Raw genomic sequence first — 15,113 nt, forward strand, 5'->3', positions numbered from 1 at the left:
TGGGGTGCAGCTGGAAGCCCTGGGTAGATTTCTCAGCCTCATCCCGGCTGCAGTGCCAAGCCCAGGGCTGCCTGTCCCCCCTGGATACCTCTGAGCACATCTCTGCAAATCCTGCCTGTCCAGTACTGCTGGACACCCCTGACTGCACCATTCCCAAACTTGCATCATCCCTGTTCTCATTTTCACCCCCCTTTTCACAACACTCCTTTCTCCATCCCTGTTCCCTCCCAAATAAATAACCTGCCTGGAATTGCTTTCTCTGCTTGGTCCCAGTTTTCCTGTGTTTGTGCCCAGATTTGACATTCCTGACCAATTCCAGCCTCCTTTCCCACTGCTCTGAATTTTCCTTGGTGCTGCCTGTGCTGCTCAGCCTGCCAGCGTGCCCAGCCAAGCAGTGATAATCCAGTGCCTGAAATCCAGTTATCCAAATAGGATTTCCTGCTGCTGCTGCCTGGATTTAATGTCAGGCCCTGGCCCTGCCCGTGTGTGTAATCCCGAGCTCGGGGCGCTCAGCCTGTAATTACAGCAGGGAAATCATCCCAGAGCTCTGGGGATCATGGGTGCCTGTGCCAGGCTGTGCCACCAGGTCCCTCTGCCTGGGATATTCCTGCTCCTGCCTTGGGTTTGGGCAGCTTTTTTCCCAGGGCAGGGCCATGTGAGCACCACCTCTAACAAGTCACTCTGAGGATTTAGGGTGCTGTGTCCTCTTTTCCAGCCTGGTGTGTGTGTGAGGGAGAAGCCAAAGTCTTCCTGTGTGTTTTGGATAACTTGTGGGCCTGTGTCCTCTGGGATTTCCCAGGTGCTGTTCCATTACTGGGATTACTGGGGTGCCAGCACATCCATGTTTGCCAGCCAGGATCCCAGGAAAGCAGGGCTCAGGGAACAGCAGCATCTCACAGCAATGGTTGCTCAAGTGAAGATCTCATGGATCATGCTTTAAAATGAGCCCGAGCCAATCCTGGCAGGATCCTGGAGCGTCTCCCTTTGCTGCCAGGGCACTGCCCAGGAGGGGATTGTGGTGTCTGAAAAGCTGATGTGGTGCCCAGGGCCTGGAGCATCCTCAGTGCTGGGCTGGTGTGGGGCTGTCCCCTCTCCGAGCACTCCGCTGGGCTCTGTGTCCTCACGGGCTGTGTGTCCTGTCCCCAGGTGAGCCACCACCCCCCAGCAGCCGCCCACCACGTGTACTCCAGGCGAGGCTGGACGCTGTGGCAGGAGATCACCATCGCCAGCAAGTTCAGGGGCAAATACCTCTCCATCATGCCACTGGGTAGGTGATGGATCCTGCAGTTCCCTGGGATGCACTGGCTTTGCAGTTAAAGGAACTGCTTCCTTAGCCTTGATCAATCCCCTGGGCTCACCTGGGGCTCTGGGAATCCCCTGGGCTCACCTGGGACTTTGGGAATCCCCTGGGCTCACCTGGGAATCCCCTGGGCTCACCTGGGGCTCAGTGGGTTCTACAAGGCCAGTTAAGGAGCCCAGGTTTGTGCTCCTGATCCAACAATGACATGTCTGCCCTGGAAGTGGAAGTGATGCCATCTGCAAAGGCTGCTTTGCTTTGGAAATACCCTGCTTGCCCAGGAAGTGATTTCTCCTTCCATGATACTTAAAGTTAACTTGCTGCCTGTTTTAACCCTCTGCCTGCCAGTCAAGAGCAATAAGCTGCCTCCTTGGAGTATTTTATTTTCCTTCTGCCTGTCCCTGGGCTGGGCAGCATTCCCAGAGTGGTGCCAGTGCCTGAATCAACCAGGCAGCACATTTCTGACCTGCTTTTAGAAGGAGGGCAGAGGGCCTGGCAGGAGATGTCCTTCCCTTCCTGGAGCACTAAGGGAGGGATGAATCCAGAGCCAGACCTGGTGGGGGATGCAGGGAGAGGGATGAGCACAGTGCTGGGTGGTGGTGGGCTCTGGGGAATGAACACCTGCCCTGCTGAGCTCAGAGCATCCCTGTCTCCACAGGCGCCATCCACCTGGAGTTCCACTCCAGTGGGAACCACTACGTGTGGAGGAAAGTCACCTCCACAGTGCACAACATCATCGTGGGCAAGCTCTGGATCGACCAGGTGGGTGAGAGCACAGGTCTGCCTGGCCCTGGGGGCTGGAGGAGCATTGGGCACGTGCTCCTGCCACGATGGGGAGCTGTGCTTCCCTGCAGGGCTGGGAAAGGCTTCTGGAACCTTCCCTGGCTCTGCCCGAGGCCAGCAGGTGCTGGGGGTGGCTGGGGTGGGGGCAGCCACTGGTGCTGCTGTGCCCGGTGGGGGTTGGTACCTGCACTGCAACTAACACCTCCTCTGTCTCTCCCTGCTGTGGTTCTGTGTCTTTCATCCAGTCTGGTGAAATAGAGATTGTTAACCATAAGTCCAAAGATAAATGCCAGCTGAAATTTACCCCCTACAGCTACTTCTCCAGGGATGTCCCCCGCAAGGTGAGTATCCAGCGGGGACCCTGCTCCTTCAGGGGTCACTCCTGGCTCTTCCAGGCTCCCAGTAGCACTGGGATGAGCCCCAGCATGGGGCTGAGGGGCTGGCCAGGCAGGGTCACCAGGGAGGGCTGGGTGGCACCTCCATGTCCCGTGGTTTGGCTCTGATGTGCTGGAGCTGCAGCACTGACACTGGGAGGGGTTTGGTGGGTTGGACAGGTCAGGGATGTCCAGGGGACACAGCACCACATCCAGCTGGGCACCTGGAGGCTGTGGTGCCCCCCTGGGCATTCCCACGTGCCACCAGAGCCGTTGTCCCCCTGGCAGGTGACAGGGGTGGTGAGCGACGCCGACGGCAAAGCGCACTATGTCATGTCTGGCACGTGGGATGAGAAGATGGAGTGCTCCAAGATCCTCCACAGCAGCCATGGCAGCACCAGCACTGAGGGCAAGCAGAAAACTGTGTACCAGACCCTGTCCCCAAAGGTCCTGTGGAGGAAGTACCCGCTGCCGTGAGTCCCTGGGCTGGGATGGACAGCAGGACTGGGATGGGGATGGGATGGGATTGGGATGGGATGGGATGGGATGGGATTGGATTGGGATGGGATCTCCCAGGGCCTTGTGGAATGGCAGGCTCATGTGCCCAGGCCTGAGGACATGAGGGACTCATGGGGCTGAGTGGCTTTTCCTGAGGTGGGCCCCTGGAAGGGGAGGGTGGCTGTGGGGACTCTTGTGGGCGGGTTTGGGGTGCTTGTGGGGGCTGGTTGGGTTTTTGGGGCAGTGGGCTCTGACAGGGAGGGCTGTTGGCTGCTTTGCCTTGCTGGTCATTGTGTCCTTGGCCATCCTGTCCCACCAGTCACTTTGTCCTCTTGGAGACCAGTCCTCCCTTGGTCCTTGTGACCATGGCAGGGCTCAAATCAGTCTCTGGGCCCTGGGAGAACCAACAGACAGTCCCTGCTTTGGGGATTTTCTGTTGGGATGGGGTCTCCAGCACTGTCCTGGGCAGCCTGTTCCAATGCCTGACCACCCTTTCCAGGGAGGAATTTTCCCTAATATCCAGTATAAAACTGCTGTGGTGCAACATGAGGTCATTTCCTCTCATCCCATGCCTGTTTCCTGGGAGCAGAGCTCACCCCCTCTGGCTGTCCCCTCCTGTCAGGAGTTGTGCAGAGCCAGAGCCATCACACACCTGTCAGCAGCTCAGCCCCTTTTCCAGCCACACACATCCCATGGAAACATTCCATACTGCCCAAATTCATAAAGGGCCAAGCTGGATTTATCCACAGGGAGGTATTATTGAGGGACTGAGGCTTTTAGGAGAAGAATTTGTTGGGAAAATTCTTGGGAAAATACAGCCTTGTGGCTGTAGGCAGACTGGGGTGACTGTGTGCAGCTCACAGGGTCCCCCCTGAGCCTCCTTTGCTCCAGGCTGAGCCCCTGCCCAGCTCCCTCAGCCTCTCCTGGGGCTCCAGCCCCTTCCCAGCTCCGTTCCCTGCCCTGCACACGCTCCAGCCCCTCCAGCTCTCTCCTGTCAGGAGGGTCCCAGAGCTGCCCCAGCTCAGCAGGAGTGGCTCAGTGGGGCTGTGGGGCTGTGCCCGAGGCACTCCCCGTGCTGAGCAGGCTGTCCCCATTCCAGGGACAATGCTGAGAACATGTACTTCTTCTCGGAGCTGGCGCTGACGCTGAACGAGCCCGAGGAGCGCGTGGCGCCCACGGACAGCCGGCTGCGCCCCGACCAGCGGCTCATGGAGAGCGGCCGCTGGGACGAGGCCAACGTGGAGAAGCAGAGGCTGGAGGAGAAGCAGCGAGCCGTGCGCCGGCGCAGGGAGGCCGAGGCCGTGGAGGCCATGGAGGAAGGTGAGGAGCGCTCGGGGATGGCTCAGGATGCGGGGACTGCACTACGATGGTTGTGGGGGACATACCCTGTGAGCTCTGGGGAGCCCTTGTGGGTGGGTTTGGGGTGCTTGTGGGGGCTGGTTGGGTTTTTGGGGCAGTGGGCTCTGACAGGGAGGGCTGTTGGCTGCTTTGCCTTGCTGGTCATTGTGTCCTTGGCCATCCTGTCCCACCAGTCACTTTGTCCCCTTGGAGACCAGTCCTCCCTAGGCCCTCGTGACCATGGCAGGGCTCAAATCAGTCTCTGAGCCCTGGGAGCACCAACAGACAGTCCCTGCTTTGGGGATTTTCTGTTGGGATGGGGTCTGCAGCACTGTCCTGGGCAGCCTGTTCCAATGCCTGACCACCCTTTCCAGAAAGGAATTTTCCCTAATATCCAGTATAAAACTGCTGTGGTGCAACATGAGGCCATTTCCTCTCCTCCTGTCCCTGTTTCCTGGGAGCAGAGCTTGACCCCCTGACTGTCCCCTCCTGTCAGGAGTTGTGCAGAGCCAGAGCCATCACACAGCTGTCAGCAGCTCAGGGATCCAGGGGCAGCCACAGCTGCTCTGGGCACCCTGTGCCAGGGCCTGCCCACCCTCACAGGGAACAATTCCTAATTCCCAATATCCCATCCATCCCTGCCCCTGGCAGTGGGAACCATTCCCTGTGTCCTGGCACTCCTGTCCCCAGTCCCTCTCCAGCTCTCCTGGAGCTCCTTTAGGAGCTCCAATCCAGCCACATGCATCCCATGGGAACCATTCCACGCTGCCCAAGTTCCTTAAGAGCCAAGCTGGATTTATCCACAGGGAGGTTTTATTGAGGAACTGAGGCACTTGTGGGGGCAGGTTGGGTTTTTGGGGCAGTGGGCTCTGGCAGGGAGGGCTCTTGGCTGCTTTGCCTTGCTGGTCATCATGTCCCTGGCCATGTCATTTTGTCCCCTTGGAGAGCAGTCCTCCCTTGGCCCTCATGACCACAACAGGCTCAAATGAATCCCCGAGCTCTGGGAGCACCAGCAGCCAGTCCCTGCTGCTGTGGGAGCTGTGGGGTTGGAGCTGTGGGAGCACCAGCAGCCAGTCCCTGCTGCTGTGGGAGCTGTGGGTTGCAGGCTGCAGGTGCAGCAGCCAGTCCCTGCTGCTGTGGGAGCTGTGGGTTGCAGGCTGCAGGTGCAGCAGCCCCTGAGCCCCGCTGTGCCCCCAGGGAAGGACTACGAGGGGTACCTGCCGCTGTGGTTCGAGCGCAAGGTGGACGCCGTCACCGGGGAGCTCATCTGCGTCTACAAGGGCGGCTACTGGGAGGCCAAGGACAAGCAGGACTGGAGCGTGTGCCCCGACATCTTCTGAGCCCCCCAGAGCTCGGGGGCCACCCCTGGGACACTGGCACAGCCCGAGGGACAGCGAGGACACGCCGGCAGCGTCCCGCCGGGCCGACACGGTCAATACATGCAGAGATCCAAACAGGGATTCCAAACCTATTTTTTTATGCACTAATAAATAGCATCTTTTTTTTTTTTTTTTTTTTTTTTTTTTTTTTTTTTTTAAATGATGGATTTTCCAGCGACTGCTTAGGAGTGAGGACACGTGGAGCTGGGCTGGGTTTGGGATGTTCATTGCTGTCAGGAGTTGCTGCCTATATCCTCCAGCGCCTTGGCTCCGCTGGCCGAGACGTCGACTTCCAAAGATGCCCGGGGTGTGGGAATGCTGTGCTTGTGTGAGCTCTTCTCTTTGCCATTTTTTTTTTCTTCTTTTGGGACCCCATTTCTGTGTGGACTTTATGGAATTATTTAAAAAAAAAAAAAATCCTGCTCCTGGTTCAGGTTTCCTTCAAAGACGGACACGAACAACTCTGCTTGGAAAACTGTCCCCAGGAGCTGTGGCACATGATCCCAGAGGCTCTTGGTGGTTCCACAGTGCCCAGCCATCCCAGTAACACCAAGTAGGATATTTCAGCTGGTGACTTTGGGGTTTTTGACCTGGTTTTTGCTTTTTTCAAGAGCGTTGGAGGTGCTTCCCCACAGTCTGATGTGTTCAGGCAAAGCTTGGGCCTGTCTTTATCATGTGGGCGTGGTTTGAGTGAAGTTTGTTTTGGTTTTCCTGCAACCTCATCCGAAGGGGGAGATGGCCCCAGCGTGGCTGGGAACACCAGGCTGATGCAGTGAAGAGTTTCTGTCCCAGTGATGCTCCTGGCTCCGTGTCCCTGCACACGGGGGCTGGATCTCAATTCCAGCTTCTCCATCGGTGTCTCCCTGCTGAGCTGTGCCTGAGGCTGGGTGGGAGAGGAGGGAAGAGGTGCCATGGGGAGAGGAGGGGAGAGGTGCCATGGTGCTGCTGGGATGGAGCCTTGGTCCAGCATCTCCCACCCCGTTCAGCCAGGCCTGGCCACAGGATGAGGCTGGAGGGTCCCTGCGCCCCAGCACCAGCTCCCAACTCCTGTTCCTCCCCTCCCTCACCCTGGGCTCTCCCTGCAGCAGCTCCAGTTTGTCAGGGCAGGGAGCCCCTCGTCCCCTCAGCCCTGCTGGCTCCATCACCCTGCCTGGCCCTGGATGCACCGGGAGGAGCAGAGCGAGCGCTGCTGGTGACAGGTGAGGACCGGGAGCGCCGAGGGGAAGCAGGAGGTGGTGGCATCCCAGAGATGGCATCTGCTGGGCCAGGAACACCTGGAGACCTGCACTGGCCCTGCTGGATTCCATTTTTGCTGTCTCCTCCTCTGGCTCTGCACCATATCACACTGACCCTGCCTCGGGGGCCGCCCCGAGCCGGCCGTCACACCCACGTGAAGTTAATTAGCAATAACGAACCTTGGGGCAATGGTAACTGGAATATCCAGGCTTGCACACGGGACACTTATGCAATCAGGTTCCTCATCCATCAGTCTCCTCCTGATCAGCTTCCAGCACTTCCATCCCTGTGATCCCCACAGTGTACACTCCCCAGGGCCCTGACGGCGTCACCGTGCTGCAGGGCAGCCCCCTCTGCTCTCAGTGCACCCTTTAATCTTATTTATTTGCTTCTAATTTATACATATATATATATAAATATATATAAAATTATTTTGCTTAAATTTCTATGGTACACAAAAGATGAAAAATGATGAAGACAGAAGTGTCTGTCTGAGTTTTTACAGCACGCGTACGATTCCCCTCGGGGCGGCCCCGAGCTCGGGCGGAGGTGATGGATTCCCACGGCAGGGAAGCAACGGTTTGCTCCAAAGCTGGATCCTGTAGCATGGAAAAGGTGTTCCAGAGACATTCCCATCTGGAAATGATGTGTTTGGGGTTTGTGGCACTCGGATTCCTGGCAGTGGGATGCTCCAGGCTGCGTCCCAGTGTCCTGAGAGCTTTGCCCCGGCTTGGGAAAGCTGATCTTGACTTCTCCAGCCTGGGGTTTGGCCTGTGGGAGCTGCCCCAGGTGTCCTGGCCCCAGGTGTGCTGCCTGGCAGAGGGAGGATGTCCCCACGGGTCCCTGGTGCCGCTGCCCTGCCTGTGGCAGCACCGCAGTGCCCGGGGGGGTTTGTGTAGGAGGGGTGGAACGGAGCTTTCAGAATGCCTTATTTGCCTTTTTGCTGTGTCAATGCAAGTGTCGCCCGGGAGCTTGGAGCAGGGAGGAGCTCCAGCCCGGGCCGTTCCCGGCTGGATTGGGCCGTTCCCGGGCGGAGCAGGCAGGAGCGGGATGTGCTGGGCTCTGCTGTGCCCCCATGGCCCCCTCCGTCTGGGAACCCCCACCACAGACCCTGCTCAGCTCCACGGAGCCTGGGAGAGCACGAGGAGCGGCCCCAACCCAGAAATCCCCCGGATTTTAGGCTAATGGAAAAAAAATTGCTCCATCTTCCAGAGATCATCTTATCAGCAGCACTTAACCAGAGCACCATCTCCTGGTCCTTCTGTTCCTCCTCGAGGATTTTAATGTCATTCCACTGTAAATGCTGTTGAATGTATTTTCTTTTTGAACAATAATATATTGTGAGTGATCCCTCTTCTCCTACACGGAAATAAAACTTGGATTCGGGAGTTTTAAAGGCCGTGGTGCTGAGATGGTCACTGAGATGCTCCAGGGCTGCAGGTCCTGGAGGAGCTCTGGATGTGAGGGGGGACATGGACACGGGGTGGGGGACAGGAAGGTGGCACAGGAAGGAGAAGATCCAGAGAATGCTGCTCAAAGGACAGGGAAGTCCAGGGAAGTGGTGGTTCAGGGAAGGAGAAGGATCTGGGGGAGAAGGTGTCGAGGGCAGGAGATGGTGCAGGGAGGAGAGGTGATCCAGGGGAAGTTCAATCCTGTCCAAAGCAGGAGGTCCAGGGAAACAGGAGCATGGAAGGAGAATATCTGCGAGCTTGAAGGAGAAAGAAAAGCAGGACAGGATTTGCCCGGGAGGGATCATCGGGGTGGAGATGTCCCAGGGGAGCCTGGCCAAGGGGGAAGGTGGCGGTGGCCCAGAGGAGGAGCAGGAGCAGGGAATGGGGCTCAGGGGAAGGTACCCAGACACGGAGATTCCCTGGGGATGGTGGGGAGGAGCTGCGCGGGGGAGCTGGAGCAGGGTCCGGGCCGGGGCTGGGCAATCCGGGCAGGCTCAGGCCGGTCCCCGCGGGATGTTGCCGGGAGACCGGGACACACAGCCCTGCCCGTGCCGCTCCTGCTCCGCTCGGCCGGCCCAGGTGAGTCGGGGCTGCCCTGGGGGGACCCCGGCCCTGCGACCCTCCCTGTGTGCCTGGGGGGCTCCGGGCACCTGCAGCTCCCAGAGCAGCTCCAGTGCCGAAATCCTGGGTTTAAGGAAGAGCAGCCCCCGGCCCCATCACCCCCGGCACCGCAGCTCGGGGCTGGGCTGGGCTGGGCTGGGTGTGTCGGTCTCAGCACCTTCACTAAGCCCTGGCCCAGCACAGCTGGATCAGCACACCTGGCCCAGCACACCTTTGTTCCAGCACCTTTGCCCCATCCCCTCCAGCATGCAGTGGTTTGGGAGCCCAGGGTGATTCTGGGGATTTCTGGCCCAGCCCAAGGGCTTTGAGACCCTCAGTGCTTCTCTCCTCCTCTCTGCAGCCCTGGAGCCCAGGGCTTCCAGGATCCTGGATCTGGACCCTGCCGATGAAACCTGAAGTCCAGGTGTGGGGTGTGGGAATGGGGGTTCCTTTGTGGGGCTCAGATGTGGGGGGGGCAGCTGCAGCACCACCCCTGGGGTGCTCCTGCCTTGTCCCCCCAGTGAACACATCTGGCAGTGCCCCATTCCCCATTCTGTACCCTGTTCCATTCTGTGTCCCATTCCCTGTTCAGTTCCCCGTCCCATTCCCTGTTCAGTTCCCTGTTCCATTCCCTGTTCAGTTCCCTGTCCCATTCCCTGTCCCACTCCCCGTCCCATTCCCTGTTCAGTTCCCTGTTCAGTTCCTTGTCCCACTCCCTGTTCAGTTCCCCGTCCCCTTCCCTGCCCCATTCCCTGCCCCATTCCCTGCTCAGTTCCCTGTCCCCTTCCCTGTCCCATTCCCTGCCCCATTCCCTGTACCATTCCCTGTTCAGTTCCCTGCCCCATTCCCTGCCCCATTCCCTGTCCCATTCCCTGTACCATTCCCTGTTCAGTTCCCTGTCCCCTTCCCTGTCCCATTCCCTGCCCCATTCCCTGTCCCATTCCCTGCCCCATTCCCTGCCCCATTCCTTGTACCATTCCCTGCCCCATTCCCTGTACCACTCCCTGCTCAGTTCCCTGTCCCATTCCCTGCCCCATTCCCTGTACCACTCCCTGTCCCATTCCCTGTCCCCTTCCCTGCCCCATTCCCTGTCCCATTCCCTGCCCCATTCCCTGCCCCATTCCTTGTACCATTCCCTGCCCCATTCCCTGTACCACTCCCTGCTCAGTTCCCTGTCCCATTCCCTGTCCCATTCCCTGCAGCTCCCGGGTGTGGCTGTGCTGAGCGCTGGTGGCAGCGGGGGCAGTGCCATCCTCCCCATCCTCCCCATCCTTCCCAGCAGGGTCCTGCCATGGCCGGTGAGTGGGCACGGGGCACCCGGGGCTTCCTCAGCTCTGCTTGGCCCCACAGCCCCCTCTGCCTGGCTGGGAATGGGGATGGAGCAGAGGCTCAGGGAGCTGGGAAGGGGCTGGAGCCCCAGGAGAGGCTGAGGGAGCTGGGCAGGGGCTCAGCCTGGAGCAAAGGAGGCTCAGGGGGCCCTTGTGGCTCTGCACAGCTCCTGACAGGAGGGGACAGCCGGGGGGGTCGGGCTGTGCTCCAGGGAACAGGGACAGGAGCAGAGGGAACGGCCTCAGGCTGGGCCAGGGCAGGTTTAGATTGGGTATTAGGGAAAATTCCCCCCCGGGAGGAGCTGACACCATCCCTGCCCCATCCTGGATGCTGCCAGCCCTCCCTGGCACTGCCCCTCCCGATCCTGGGAGCATCAAGGTCAACAATGGCCCTGGTTTAAAATGGAGATAAGGATGATATTGTGGCTTCTCCTTCCAATTGGAGGGAGTCGAGGATCTTGCAGCAGAGGGTGGGATGTGTTCGGTGTCAATGCTTTGGTGCTCCCCGATAAGAACAGGCATTGCCAGCCCCTCCCAGGTGGCTCAGAGCCAGCAGGATGGGATGGCTCCTTCCCTCTGGGATGGGCTCATGGCTCTGCTGTCCCCACAGAGCTGGCAGGACGCGGTGCCGGCTGTGTCCGGGCTGGCAGCCCTGTCCCACGGGAAGAGGAGCCCTGCAGCAGCTCCAGCTCCGTCTGCACCGAGGATTTGGCTGCCAGCTTTTGGGAGGCGATGGTGGAGCCGCTGCTGTGCCAGCAGGAGCCTGCTGGGGATGTCCCCAGGGCAGGAGCTCACCCCGGGCAGGACGAGCCCTTGTTCCCCGCAGGGAGAAGCCCGGACACGGCCACGGAGCCCAGCAGAGCCCCCCGGCAGCACAGCTCCGCATCCCGGAGCAGCCTCGAGTCCCTGGGAGCCAGGATCTCCCGCCTGAGCCTAAGCCAGAGCCATGGGCGGGTGTCCCGGCCGGGCCCCCCTGCCCAGGCAGCCCTGGCACACGGGGACGGTGCCCGTGGGGAGCTGCTGGGCACAGCTGGGCACCCCTGGATCGCTGCTGGGATGGCTGCTGGCAGGAGCAGGGCTGGGGCAGGGACAGGAGCTCCGGGCAGCAGCGCTCCCAGGGCCAGCAGGGCCACAGCCAGGGGACATCTCTCCCTCTGGGGACATGGAAGGAACGTCACCTTCGGTGTGGCTGCCATGGACAGGGAAGGAGCCGCCAGCAGCAGGAGTGAGTCCGGGCTGGCCCTGGGGCACGGGAGGGGCTGCAGGGCTGTGACAGGCAGGGGAAGGGACAGCAGGGACAGGGACACGGTGGCAGGGCCAGCCTCGGCTGCCTGTGTGGTTTCTGTGAGTTTGTGGCTCCTCTGTCCCCAAATGCCATTTCCCCCACAGGTGCTGGCACAGTCGTGGGAGCCCCCCGGCCATGGAGGTCACCGTTGTCCCCAGGGCTGCGAGGGGACCAGAAAGGGGAACTGCCCTGCAAGGTACAGCCCTGGGGTTTGGGGTCTGGGGTCTACCACAGGCACAGCCCCAGCTGGGACAGGATGCACTGGGGGCAGGGATGGATGCAGGGATGCTCCTGGCTCTGGTTCCAGATGGGATCTGGAGAGCAGCAGGACACTGAGGGCCCAGGACACCGAGCTTGGCCCTGGCCCTTGTGTCCCACGTGGTGGCCCCAGGAATGCACCAGGAAATGCAATGGAAAGGGGGAAAATGGGATTGTAACCCCAGTGCTGGATGCCAGGGGCTGGCAGGGCAGCCACTGTGGAGGAGCCAGGAGGGCACACGAGAGCTGGGATCTGGTGCCAGGCCCTGGAGCCAAGGGGACAGAGCCAGGTATGGGCTCCAGGGATGGCTCCTGCCCCCAGGCTGGAGCAGGAGGTGGCCCTGGAAGCCCAGGAGGGGATGGGCACCCTGAAGGCAGAGCTGGGGCTGTGGGTGACGGTGTCTCTGGCACAGGACTGGCCTGGCACTGCTGGGACACACCCGGGACACCTGTCACCGGTGCCACACGGACCTGCAGAGCACGGTGAGGTGACCTTGGGCTGGCACTGCTGCAGGTGGCAGGGACAGGCTGGGGTGGCTGTGCTGGCTCTGCTTTGCTGCTCCTGGGGTGATGGGAGGCCCAGAGCCGGCTCCTGGAAGAGAAAAAGGTGTGGGAATGGGAAATGAGGAGGTTTCTGCAGTTTTGGCAGGGGCAGGGAGCCCGTGTGAGCCAGGAGCAGCTGGACAAGGAGAGAAGGAAAATAACAACTGCACGAGAAGAGAAACTGGAGCTGCTGGAGGTCAGAGCACTCGTGGTTTTCCAGAGGGGCCAGGATCACACCGGAGGGGCCGTGGGAAGGAGCAAACCCATCACACCCTGCCACAGCGCAGCCCCTTGTCCAGCATCCCATGGGAAACATTCCTGCTGCCCAAATTCCTACAGAGCCCAGCTGGATTTATCCACAGTGGGGTTTATTGAGGGACTGAGGCTTTTAGGAGAAGAATTTGTTGGGAAAATCACCCTTGTGGCCGTGAGTAGCCTGGGGTCAGTGTCTGCAGCTCAGAGGGTCCCTGGAGAGCCTGGGCAGAGGGAGGAGAGCTGGAATGTTGGGAAGGGCAGGGAAACAGGCAGGGCTGGAGGCTGGGGTGACAATTCCTGGGCACCGACCCAGCAAAGCTCAGCCCTTTCCCAATGGGCGGTGAGGATGGGATCCTGCCCTGAGCCCTCCGGGGCTGTGGGGTGGCCCTGGGCAGCCCAGGGTGACTCCGCTGGTCCTGCAGAGGCTGCGGGAGCTGGAGCGGGGCAGCCGCCACCTCCTGCGGCAGCGGCTGCGGGTCCTGCACCGCCTGCAGGGGCTGCTCCAGAGGGACCGGGCCCAGAGCCTGCGGCTGCTCCGGGAGGCCACGGAACAGGTCCGGGAAAGGAGGGAAGGGAAGGGAAGGGAAGGGAAGGGAAGGGAAGGGAAGGGAAGGGAAGGGAAGGGAAGGGAAGGGAAGGGAAGGGAAGGGAAGGGAAGGGAAGGGAAGGGAAGGGAAGGGAAGGGAAGGGAAGGGAAGGGAAGGGAAGGGAAGGGAAGGGAAGGGAAGGGAAGGGAAGGGAAGGGAAGGGAAGGGAAGGGAAGGGAAGGGAAGGGAAGGGAAGGGAAGGGAAGGGAAGGGAAGGGAAGGCCGGGACACAGCGAGCCCAGAGCTGGGGCTGTGGCTCGGGAGCGGCCAGGGGCCCACATCAGCCCACATGTGCCGCTCCTCTGAGGCCGCCCAGAGCAGAGGGGCTGCTGGGGACGCTGCTGTCGGGGGCATGGACCGCGCTGGGGGTGGCTCTGGGGACACAGGAGGGACCCCCGGGGGTCTCTGTCTCTTCTGCTCCTTCCAAACCTCTGCTCCAGCCCGGGGGCTCCGGATGTCCCTGGGAGCTCTGAGCTGGCTCCGAAGCTGCCCCAGGAGCGGCTGAGGGGGCAGAGCTGCCCTGATCCCTCTCTCCTGCCCCTCCAGGAGCCGCTCGGCAGCAGCGCCCAGTGGGAGCATCGCCCGAGCCGGGCCGGGGGCTCCGCGGCGCTGGGGAACTCCCCGGTCGCCCTGGGGAACCCCCCGGTGGCCCTGAGGAACGCCCCGGTGGCTTTCCGGGGACACAGCCTCCGGCCTGGCACTGCCCTGGCACCGGGCCCCTCGCCGGCAGCCCTCAGGTGGGTGCCCGGAGGTGCTCAGGGGCACTGGGGTGTCGCACTCGTGCGACCCTCCCTCCCTCCCTGTCCCCTCCCTCCCTCCCTCCCTGTCCCCTCCCTGTCCCCTGCCTGTCCCCAGCCGCTCATCGCTGCCCTCCCCAGCCGCGCTCTCCACGTCCTGCGGGGGCTCCGGCAGCAAATCCAGCGGCGCCTCGGGCAGTGGCAGGGCCTGCAGGGAGCCCTGGGAGCCGCCGGGCAGAGGAACGAGGTGATCCGGGGCTGGGAGGGAGGACATGGGGTGGGTGAGCCCCCATTGTCACCCCTGGGGCAGTGCCGGCCCCTGTGCAGGGCGCGGGCCCAGCCGTGTTTGTGTCCCTGTGCAGGAGGGGGAGCAGCAGCCACAGAGGGCTCCAGGAGCCCCGAGGGAGCCCCCGATCCAGGTGAATCAGGCCCCAGCTCCTTCCCCGAGGCTGGGCTGGGGTTCAGGGGCCAGGCCGCAGGGGTTGGGGTCTCAGAGAGCCTCGGGGACCCCCAGATCCCTCCAGAGGCTCCGTGCCCAGCTCTGCCTGCTGAAATGTCCATCGGGTGACACTGTGTGCGTGTCCTGCCACTGCAGCTGCCCTGTGTCCATGGCCGAGCTCCAAGGCACGAGGAGCCAGGAATGTGTGGGCAGGATCCTCCCGGAGCTCCCAGCCCCGGGCTGAGCTGCCCTTTCCCTCTCCTGTGCAGGGCCAGAGGGAATGTCCCCATCCCACCTCCATCCCGGGGCTCCTGCAGCACCTCCAGCACCTCCAGCACCACCTCCAGGAGCTGCAGCTGGGGCAGAGCCCAGGGACTCCCCCTGCCCTGGGGGCACCGCCGGGCACCGGGGCCAGGCAGGGGCTGGGGGCTCCCCCTGTGCCCCAGCCCCGCTGCTGACCCAGGGGAGCTCCAGTGTGGAGCACAGTTCCTGCTGGAACAGCCCTGTGGCCCCAGGCAGTCCCACCACCATCAATCCGTGCCTCCAGGAGAGCCCAGGGCCTGTGCTGATCCTGGGGGAATCAGGAGGAATGGCCATGAGTGACCGTGTTCACGGGGCTTTTCAGATGAGGGAAGGGACGAGGATCTGACTCCATGTTTCAGGAGGCTTGATTTATTATTTTATGATATATATTAAATTAAAACTATACTAAAAGAATAGAAGAA

At 61.3% G+C, this 15,113-nt stretch overlaps 2 protein-coding genes across 7 annotated transcripts in view; both read left to right on the forward strand.

The window, feature by feature from the left end:
* The window catches only part of OSBP2 (oxysterol binding protein 2), a 112,127-nt gene extending 103,826 nt beyond the window's left edge, over positions 1–8,301 (forward strand). For all 6 annotated transcript variants that reach the window (XM_058036694.1, XM_058036696.1, XM_058036700.1 and 3 more), the window contains 6 exons: positions 1,147–1,267; positions 1,956–2,059; positions 2,326–2,421; positions 2,743–2,927; positions 4,052–4,272; positions 5,488–8,301. In XM_058036694.1, coding sequence (XP_057892677.1) covers positions 1,147–1,267; positions 1,956–2,059; positions 2,326–2,421; positions 2,743–2,927; positions 4,052–4,272; positions 5,488–5,630 — 870 coding nt within the window. In that variant the 3' untranslated portion in view covers positions 5,631–8,301. The remainder of the gene's footprint in view (positions 1–1,146; positions 1,268–1,955; positions 2,060–2,325; positions 2,422–2,742; positions 2,928–4,051; positions 4,273–5,487) is intronic.
* Positions 8,302–8,893: 592 nt separating this feature from the next.
* LOC131091295 (uncharacterized) lies at positions 8,894–14,517 on the forward strand. Its single transcript, XM_058037261.1, has 12 exons — positions 8,894–8,935; positions 9,318–9,380; positions 10,159–10,254; positions 10,895–11,509; positions 11,674–11,827; positions 11,914–12,117; positions 12,241–12,310; positions 12,477–12,566; positions 13,048–13,179; positions 13,759–13,949; positions 14,091–14,230; positions 14,312–14,517. The coding sequence occupies exons 3-12, from the start codon at positions 10,248–10,250 to the stop codon at positions 14,515–14,517; spliced, it is 1,809 nt and encodes a 602-aa protein (XP_057893244.1). The 5' UTR covers positions 8,894–8,935; positions 9,318–9,380; positions 10,159–10,247.
* Positions 14,518–15,113: the final 596 nt, after the last annotated feature.

This window comes from Melospiza georgiana, chromosome 18, assembly GCF_028018845.1.
Source record: "Melospiza georgiana isolate bMelGeo1 chromosome 18, bMelGeo1.pri, whole genome shotgun sequence".
Classification (NCBI taxonomy): Eukaryota; Metazoa; Chordata; class Aves; order Passeriformes; family Passerellidae; genus Melospiza; species Melospiza georgiana.